This window comes from Osmerus mordax, chromosome 17 (genome assembly GCF_038355195.1).
Source record: "Osmerus mordax isolate fOsmMor3 chromosome 17, fOsmMor3.pri, whole genome shotgun sequence".
In the NCBI taxonomy this organism is placed as follows: Eukaryota; Metazoa; Chordata; class Actinopteri; order Osmeriformes; family Osmeridae; genus Osmerus; species Osmerus mordax.
The window spans coordinates 2,967,822-2,977,498 of record NC_090066.1 but is presented as its reverse complement, the minus strand read 5'-3'; the positions used below and the strand labels follow the sequence as shown (position 1 = coordinate 2,977,498).

Sequence of the window (9,677 nt, the reverse complement as noted above, 5' to 3'; positions counted from 1 at the left end):
TTTAAAAAAATTATATATATATTTTTTTAAACCTTTCAACATCTTTTTTCACACCGACACCAAAAAGTTTATAGTTTATTGTAAACTTTGTGTTTCAAATTAGTTTTTTCACCAATCAATTGTTATTGATGTATTATTTTTTGGGGAGGTAGAGGGAGAGCGAGCAAGAGACTGAGAGAAAGTGGCAAACCAAACCAATAAGATCACTACCACAATTGACTTCTCAATTCTTCATTTGGTAAATTTAGTTTATTTTTTAACCCCAGTATTTGCCAATCCCATTTTTCCAGTTGGGCGTTGAGGTGCCTGGGTTTGCTATTTCAGTAAACCAGGCCGATAGCTAATGGTTCTGTCCTGGCGGTTGTATCTCCTATCCTCATCTCTCCTCTAACCTCCCTCACCCTCACCCACACAGATCTCAGACCACTGTCACTGCAAGGCAAAATAGTTGGATTTTATTGTCTCTTTCTGAATAGCAAAGAGTCAAGGCTAGTCATAGGTCAAAACATGGCTGAATGATGACATAAGAGTACAAAGTGAATACATCTCTGGTGTTTAGGATAAATACAGTATTTACACAATTTGACCTTTCAGCATGTTAGTACAAACATCACAGTGCTTCAAATAAACCTAGGCAGAATGTGAATGAGAGACAAAGTGAGCTGAGAGAGAAAGTAAGAATGAGAGACAGAGAGAACAAGAAATGAGGAAACTATTATGCTACAGACAATGTATAGAGGACTGATAAAATAATGGGATCAACCACGGAGGTTAGCGAGTCTGCCATCCAGGTCAACGACCAGACCAGAGATGACTGTTGTTGATGCTCTGGAGGAAGCCTCACAGTTTACCCACTGAAATGGTGGTTAGAGCAAGATAGGACACAACATGCTATACAGGAAAACACTGCAGCTATGGTGTCAACACAACCTAGACTTCCTGTCCACAGAACACTACTTCTTGTGCGTGCACCCCCCCCGCCTCCCCCCCTCCCCCCCTGACTCCAGAGGTCTCATGTTGAACAACATGGATTTGGGGAAAATCTTTTTAAATGCACTGTGGTGTTTATATTAATTTAACCTATAAAATACAATTTAAACACACCAGCTTCAAAACATCCCCATGAAACAATATTCTCTATAAAAAAAATCTTACCAACATAATTGCTGTCTATTTGGCATAAAGGGGAGTTCCACAAAGAAACAACCATTTCCTTTTTAGGAATGACACTTGAACCCAGTACAGGATATGTAGAGCTAAATGTTACCCTATGAAATCACCATCCTCCATCGCTGAGCTGGAGTAAATATAAAATACAGCAATTTAAAGTGTCTCATAGGGTCAGCTTCAGATACACGGTATGCAACCATACATATCAACATTTGGAATATTGCACTATATTTAATAGAATTACATAAATGCAGCGTTTCTGTTGTTCGAAGATTAATCTCCCAGAATTACCCACAAGGACTACTCATGTTGCCTGGCAACCAATTTGCAGTTGGCTAAACTCACTAATGTGAAGTGGCTAACATCCAATTCTCAAGCTCATTTGCATGTTCAACCTCAACACGCAAAAAGCAAATGTTGCATGTTGAAATCCAAACCCCTTAAAATAATATTTTACGTTACTGAACTTTTCAGAAGAACAATGCACACCCTAATACCTCTTTATCCGTGTAAAGTGAATGAAGGGAGTTCAATTCTTAAAAATTACGGAGGAGGGGAGTAGACTTGTTGACCTTTTCTAATAATAAAGTAGTGCATAAAGGAATATTGATTGGGATTTATTGTGGTGGAATTCCCCTTTCATGCATTCTATCAAAATAGGTTTTTATACATGATTATCAAAAGGCACATATATAGTGTTGGTACCATGGCGACCATAACATCAAATAAAAATAAAGCTTTTCAATAAGGCCCCACCTGACCCCAGTGTTTCCAGAACCCTCTAAGAGCGCACCAGTTTGATCCCTTGGCCAGTGTCCAGGATGCTGGGGGGGAACCAAGCTAGTTTGAACCTCCTGAAGCACCGTAGACAAACCCCGCACAGCCACAGCAGGTTCAGCCCACAGCACCAGTTAGACAGATGCACCATGGGATACGTGGCCCTGGGGAAGTGGGTTTTCCAGTGCTTGGCGACATCACTTCCTGTGGGCAGGTGGAGGGTGTAGTCGCTCCAGCGCTTGGAGACACCGTACACCGCCGTCAGCACTCTTCCCTCCTCTGACCACTGGGTGGCGCTCTCCGGGTTGCAGTTGAACTCCACCCACTCGGAGGTGAAGTCTCCAAGACGCGGGGTGTCGCGGTCCTCTTCGTCCCCCCCAACGGGGGCCAGCTTGGCCCCCTGCACTGCCACGTAGCCCCCCTCCAGCCTCCGCACCTCCTGCACCCAGGGCAGGGAGTTGTCTGTGTCCAGCACCAGGATGAGACGGCTGCTGGAGTCAGCACTCTTCTCCTTCCACCACTCCAACAGCTGTCCCAGACGCAGGGCCTCTCCCCCTGAGAGGGAGGTGGGGGGAGGGAGGGAGGGACGAGAGACAGAGATAGATTTAGAGAGATAATATATTTTTTTTTTAAGAGCTGCAGCTAGCCGTCTGCCAGTGACATCGTGACCCAGGGGAGAACAAAGCCTTCCTGCCTGGGCTGAGGGAGAGAGGCGTGTGGTCTCCAGCAGAGACACAAACAAGTCAAATGAACCTGTTGCCCTTACGGTATGATGTAAGGTAACAGTGTGAGGCGGAGAGAGAGAACAAGAGAAATGGATAGAGAAAGAGTTCGCTCAGCAGGAGAGAGTGGAGAAAGGAGAAAGTTGGACGAAGCGAGAGAGAGAAAGAGAGGCAGAAGAGAGAGGCAGAAGAGAGGGACAGAACGTACTGTATCGGAGGCAAACGATCACTTTATGGTGAGACCCAAAGTCTCTCTGGTCTATTCTGGTCAGGCCTGATCATGTCTGATTCCTTATCTGTGTCTTCTGAGGTGAGTGTGTTCTCATATCCGTGTGTTCTGAGATCGGTGTGAGGTCTGTGTGTGTTCAGTGTGTGTTCAGTGTGTGTTCAGTGTGTGTTCAGTGTGTGTTCAGTGTGTGTTCAGTGTGTGTTCAGTGTGTGTTCAGTGTGTGTTCAGTGTGTGTTCAGTGTGTGTTCAGTGTGTGTTCAGGTCACCGTGTCCTGACCTGCCATCGCCCAGGCCCCGGTCAGGAGTGTGTGTCCGCTGTAGAAGATCAGGTAGGTGTCGTGGCGAGGTCCATCAGCGGTCCGCAGGTCCAGGAAGGCTTTGAGCTTGTTCTGCAGAGCTTCCAGAGTCATCCCACTGGAGAACACAGGGAGGAGGGTTAGGCACAACCACTTCACTTATCTTCCATGTATTTAATAGGCGACGACCTGGTGTCACATCTAACAGCAGGCCCTGTTGCCAGTCTTGGTGTGAGGTCACCTTGTGGAGTAGTCACAGCCAAAGGTCTGGACCAGGTGGTGAGTAAAGAGGCGCTGCACGCTGTTCAGCATGCCCGTGGAGCGCACGTTCAGCTGCTCCACCTGCCCCGGAGGCAGCAGGCAGGGCTGGCCATCAGGACTGGGGGGAGAGAGGAGAGAGGAGCGTGAGAGGAGGAGGAGGAGAGGAGGATGAGAGAAGAAAGAAGGATGAGGGGAAGATGAGAAGAGGAGAGGTGGAATAGAGGAATAGAGGGGGAGAGGAAAGACAGTGAGACAAGGAGAGGAGAGAAGGAGGATGAGAGGAGAGGAGAGGAAAAAAGCTGTAGAGGAGGAGAGGCTGTTGAGGACAGGAGGAGAGGCTGTTGAGGACAGGAGGAGAGGCTGTTGAGGACAGGAGGAGAGACAGTAAGGACAGGAGGAGAGGCTGTTGAGGACAGGAGGAGAGGCTGTTGAGGACAGGAGGAGAGGCAGTAAGGACAGGAGGAGAGGCTGTTGAGGACAGGAGGAGAGGCGTGGCGATAGAAAGGTAGAAAGTGGAGGAGAGTAAAATGATGACAATGATGGAAGTTGAACTCCTGGACCTGCTCTAGGGAAAGGCTAGCAGAGCAGAGAGGAGAGGGTGGGAGGGAGGGAGGGAAAGGAGGGCAGGGGAGATTAGAGGGAGAGGGAAGACAGGAGGACGAGAATAAAAATGAGAGGAGAGCAGAGCAGATGAGCAGCTGAAACCAAGCAGGAGGAGAGCAGAGGAAGACAGAGACAATAGGGGTGACACTGAGAGGAAGGAAGGAAGATGGAGCAAATATACATGTGTGTGTGTGTGACTGCCATAATGAGGTGACCTCGGACACGCCTCCCAACAGTCTGATTGGTTCAGTCCACTTCTCCACAAGAGCTGGAGGTCAACAAAGAGATGCATCTGCTACTCTGATCGCACGCACGCACGCACGCGCACACACACACGCCTCAAGGCCACTTAACACATCTTCTCTGAGCTTTCATTATTCTATGAATGGACAAAGTGAGGTGATCCCTCAGCACCTGTGATTGAGCTGTCAGGTGCAGGCCTGGGAGATCATCGCCACGGTGCTGCAGATGACACCAGAGACCTTGTAGAGGAGCTGGGGGCAGTCCATCAGGCTGGGGCAGGCCATCAGGCTAGCATGACGAGGAGGGGAATATTTAGATGTGGCGGACCTGACTAAGTTACCCTGAGCACCAAACCACTGGTATCTGTGTTGGGAGAGGCTGTTGTCATGGACTATCTTTCTTCATTACCCTCTCCCTTCCTCCCTCTTTCATCTCTGTCTTTCTTTCAGCATTCACCCCTCCCCCTCCCTTTTCCTCCCTCCTAAATACTTCCTCCCTCTTCTCCCCCCCCCCCCCCCCCCCCCCCCTCCTCCTCTCCCTGTGGGGCTCTCATGATTGTTAAAACATGATCGGAGCCTATCAAACAGCAGATTAGCCCTTGCTATATTCTCGTCATGCCCCTAGCCCCACAGCGGGAGCCCAGCCACAGCCTGGGCACGCCAGGAATACAGAGCATGACTGGCCCATGGGCCTGCATCCACAAGCAGGGCCACGTCTGTCCCAAGCCCCCTCGCTGCTGCTGGAGCACCAACCAGGGTTGCTAAGGGCGTCAGGTGGCTGAGCGGTGAGGGAAGCGGGCTAGTAATCTGAAGGTTGCCAGTTTGATTCCTGGTCATGCCAAATCACGTTGTGTCCTTGGGCAAGGCACTTCACCCTACTTGCCTCGGGGAGAATGTCCCTGTACTTACTGTAAGTCGCTCTGGATAAGAGCGTCTGCTAAATGACTGAATGTAAAATGACTGAATGCTAAGTGCTAAATGCTAAAAGGCTCAACCGAGGAGAGGGAGACACGCAGAGGATGGACCCGCTGGAGGGAGACACAGGGCGCGACATCCTCAGCATACAGAACTCTGAGCTGTGGGCTTGCGCTGACAATCAACCGTATGAGAGCTGCAAAAACAACAGCCAACTGCTCTGACGGAGCTTAGCGGTGAATATGCCTCGTCGTGGCAACAAACCGCCACAACCTAGTCCGGGCCGGTCCTAGCCTATACCTCAGTAGCTCGCTAGCTAGGTATGCATCCTGAATGACCCAATTGAGAGTGGTTGCCTGCTTGTTACCGGATAATAGCTGGGCTAAGTGCTGTGGTAGACTGGCCCGGTGTTGGCAGACTGGAGCCACTCAGTATGCCAGCAGGGTGCTGAGGAGCACTCTCTCTGGGGCAGCATTAGGACCATGTTTATGCATGCTTATTGGTTTATTTAGCCCGTGGCTTCCCTTGTACTTGCTAGGGGATTGAAATAATAGCATGAACAAAGGCCAAGGGACGCCCGATATGACATCTCCTGCTTCAATCACGAGAACAGGAGAGCGTGTGTTAATGTGTTGACGTGTGTGTGTGTTGGCGTGTGTGTGTGTTGGCGTGAGGGCCCACGGTACCTGCAGTAGCTGGTTGGGATGACCAGGGCGTAGCCCACACACGTGCCCCCCAGACAGCTGCCCAGCTGGTTGAACAGGCCATGGGCCAGGGACTCCAGAGGCAGCACCACCAGGAAGGCACTCATGAACAGGCCGTGAGAGGGCTGGGGGAGACATGAGCAGAGAGGAGAAGGGAGAGGAGAGGTAAGCAGGTGAGGTCGTGTGAGGAGAGAGCATAGACACAGCGCTATAGGAAGTCAATACCACTCAGCATCAGAGAGAGAGAGAGAGAGAGAGAGAGAGAGAGAGAGAGAGAGAGAGAGAGAAAGAGAGAGAGAGGCTCTCATCTAAGACTCTAAAAGAGGGATGCTTAATCCCATCAAAGCAAGACGCATGCTTGACTGAGAGGCCGTGGGTTTGGAGGCGGAGTTCAATACATAAGGCCAGCCCTGTGGATGCTACTCAGCGACTGGGAAAAAGGCATTCGATCCACTTGCTGATCTAAACGTACGGCTACATGCCTTCATGCACATAAAAACGCAGTTCCAGATGGGCCATTTACGGCAGGTGAAATCAACAGGAAGCGTAGCCAAGGGTTACCTGCCAGGACACAGCGGCCAGCGTTGCCGTGGACACCAGGCAGAACAGCACGAGGCGTTCGGCGATCAGGCAGAAGTGTCTGATCCCGCGTGACGCCATCACCCTCTCCAGGCTGCGTGTGTCTGAGCGCTGGGTGCGCCACGCTCTCTGGCAGTCGCTCAGCTTGCTGTGGAAGCCCCATAGCGTCGCCATCAGAGCCATGTGACACACGGTCCAAAACACTCCGAACACGCAGAACCCGGGGATGACCAGGTACCAGAGCTCCAGCTGGCCCAGCTTCAGACCCGACAGGACCAGGAAGGCCAGCTCCAGGCCGGCCAGGGGCAGGAGGGACAGCCTCCTCCACACCCGGCCCATCGACAGCAGGGGGAGCCAGCGCTCGCTAGGCCCCAGCCCGCTGAAGTACACATCCAGCAGGGGGTCGCAGAGCAGCCTGCCCAGGTAGCAGCCCAGCACCCAGGGGTTGGCCGTGATGTCGAGGGCCTGGAAGAACAGCAACGAGGTGACCAGGGAGAAACAGGCCAGGTTAGGGAGGGCCAGCAGGGACTTGACCCTCAGGTCGACGATCAAGCCCCCGAGAGCCCCCACCAGGCCGATTATGGCCAGGGACTTGTGCATCGGCATGGCGATGCTGGCCACGGCTAACCCTAGCAGCTCGAGCAGTTCAGCGGAGGTCAGCAGGGTGGGTTTGTAACGCACGCAGCCACACACTCTCTCTGTCAGAGACCACACCGTCCGCAGAGAAACACTGGCCAGGAGCAGGTAGTTAGTCACCTGGGGAACAGAACCATAACAGATGTTAATGACCCAACTTTGAAAGACACAGGCCTACTGTACAAGGAGTTATCTCTATAGGCAGGTAGGTACTTTTTTTTATTCCAAAGGGAAACTGCAGCATTACAGGTAGTACTTTTTGGATATGGCAGGTTGAGAACATGGGCTACTCCATGAACAGCCTTGACCAAGATACAATCAAACAATTTGACTGGAGAACAGAAAGACAACAGTAGGCTATTCTTTATTGTATTGTACTGGGCTACGCTTTATTGCTCACCTGCTCCTTGACCTCTGAGTCTAAGGCAGGGCTGTTGAAGAAGCAGAGCAGGCCCATCAGGAATCCACACCACAGGTGGAACAGGCTGAGGCTGGCCTGCTCCATCGAGAAGTAGTAATAAAGGATGCTGGCGATGGCCATCACAAACAGGCCCAGGATGAAGATCACCAGAATCATAGGCTCGTCTGTCACTTCCCAACGGGCGTACATACCCACACACACCGCCACCATCAGGTTCACGCTCGACAGGTAACCAAGGCAACGCACCGAGGACACCATGTCTACCTCCCCCGCGGTCTCCTCTGTTCCTGTCATGGCTGTTTGTGTGGCTAGACACGTAACTGGGAATACGATTGTTCTGGTTGGCCAATCCACTCAGGGGACTCTGGAACCTGAGAATTGGTCAAGGGTCTATGGCTGTTGGTCGCCGTTTGACCAGGAGGATGACTGAAGAAGTCTTGACCTTTGCCAGCATTATTGTTGACGAACTCAGCCACTAAAGAAACTGAAAATGTGTACTTAAAAAATATACACTTTTAGGTTATAGACGTCCTACACGTTACACATATGGTCACTACACCAATTGACATCATCATGTTGAAGGAATGTAAAAATTAAGCATTTTGGCAGTGGTTATCTAACTAAATCAATCAGAAAAGTAAAGCCAGGCAGATACAATTTATAAACACAATGTATCATAGTCTAGAAAAGACTTATCCGACAGCTAGCGCTAGCTGGATAGCTGCTCACTAGTCTAACACGTTTGTCTAGCTTCAAAGTTTGCCTGCGGCTGCTCCTGCTGAGTCTATGTGGCAAAGTTCGACAAGAGTTTGCCACATAGCAAGTCAGTTAGCACAAGGTGGACCTTAGTTTGTGTGTCGTATGCTGTATACACAAATTGGTGTCACGACGCATTCTTTAACATGCACCGATATGCTATCTTACTTTACGATTAGTTTCGTTTTAAAGCGGCTTACTTACCTGACAACGCATTATTAGAGTGGATGTCCTTACGCTGCTCTGTCTGACAACTTTTTAAGTTTCCATTTCGCCATGTTTTGGACTCAAACTACGGCAAGCCGCAGGAGTCATAACACACTATACAGACAGGATATTCATTCTCAGACATCCTCCACTCCTAACCTAAAATATTAATTCTAGTTGAGGTGTCAGGTTCAGTTTTATAAGTCAGTGTGCACATATATGAACCATATAATTAAAAATATCCTTATAACTGGAATGAATTATTTTCAACACACGAGTGAATTAGTTACATTATCTTCGGTTGAGACATCGATATTGTGTCCCCCACTTAGTGAATGTATAGTTCCTGCCCAGAACTCGACATAAATTTCATCTCAGGACCCCTAAAAAATAAAAATAAAATAAAAACCTTTAATGAATTATTATTATCTTAAATAAGTTTTAATGCTCGAACGTGTTAAAACAATGTTTATTTATTGTTGACACAACATTATCGTTTCATTGGATGCTGGTAGTTCATGAAGAAAGGGACTTTTTCAGTTTTTTCATTCATTAAATATTTTGCATAATAATAAATAAATGAATGAATTGTTATCCAGTGAAGGTAGTGATTTACTAGCAAGGGGGTTTAACACTTTTGCAAGGCACTGTATCCATGTCCCATTCTCATTGGGGGCTGAGCCCCCCTAAAGGTCTGATTCTAAAATCGCCCCTGAGTCACAGTAGCCTACTTCCTAGCTAGATCTAGTAACAGGTCTTTGATTATCCCTCCTGGGGATGACTCAGCGGAGCAGAGCTTTATTATCTCAACAGGGGACAGTGTCGAGGCAGACACATCTCCCTATGGGGTTGAGTCTGCCTTGGACTGGCTGGCTAGTGGGCTGATTGACAGAAACTGGTTGGCTGGCTGGAAGACTTGAGTGAATTTCAGTCACAGTAACTTTCCACTCCGTATGGGCAAAGAACGAAAAAGAAACCTCAGGGTGTGGTCAAGATGAGCAAGCTAAGCTTTAATGTCGTTCTTATGACTATAGCTACAGTTTTGAGGAATTCCAATTTCATGGTAAACTACTGCAACATTATTTCCAACCACCAATTCAAAGCTTTTATTTGCCTTTATTATTCTCCTTCCACCAAGGCGCTGCATCACAGGCTTTAA

The 9,677-nt window shown here is 49.1% G+C and overlaps 1 protein-coding gene across 2 annotated transcripts; it reads right to left on the bottom strand.

Annotated features, from left to right (window-relative positions):
* Positions 1-1,005: 1,005 nt before the first annotated feature.
* Positions 1,006-8,580, bottom strand: tmem168a (transmembrane protein 168a). Of its 2 annotated transcripts, none has more exons than XM_067254912.1 (7): positions 8,516-8,580; positions 7,535-8,030; positions 6,481-7,254; positions 5,902-6,044; positions 3,436-3,573; positions 3,176-3,312; positions 1,006-2,502 (listed from the first exon to the last, which is right to left on the bottom strand). In XM_067254912.1, the coding sequence occupies exons 2-7, from the start codon at positions 7,847-7,849 to the stop codon at positions 1,952-1,954; spliced, it is 2,058 nt and encodes a 685-aa protein (XP_067111013.1). In that variant the 5' UTR covers positions 7,850-8,030; positions 8,516-8,580; the 3' UTR covers positions 1,006-1,951. The 2 variants fall into 2 exon arrangements, with proteins under 2 accessions (XP_067111013.1, XP_067111014.1); XM_067254913.1 differs by having other exon boundaries at positions 2,078-2,502; positions 3,165-3,312.
* Between the last annotated feature and the right edge of the window lie 1,097 nt (positions 8,581-9,677).

Excerpts from the sequence above, each read along its gene's own strand:
- tmem168a (XM_067254912.1), bottom strand. The coding sequence starts at position 7,849 with ATGACAGGAACAGAGGAGACCGCGGGGGAGGTAGACATGGTGTCCTCG. Across the intron at positions 7,255-7,534 it reads ACTCAGAGGTCAAGGAGCAG|GTGACTAACTACCTGCTCCT; the intron begins GTGAGCAATAAA and ends TCTGTTCCCCAG. Across the intron at positions 3,313-3,435 it reads GGCTGTGACTACTCCACAAG|TGGGATGACTCTGGAAGCTC; the intron begins GTGACCTCACAC and ends TGTGTTCTCCAG.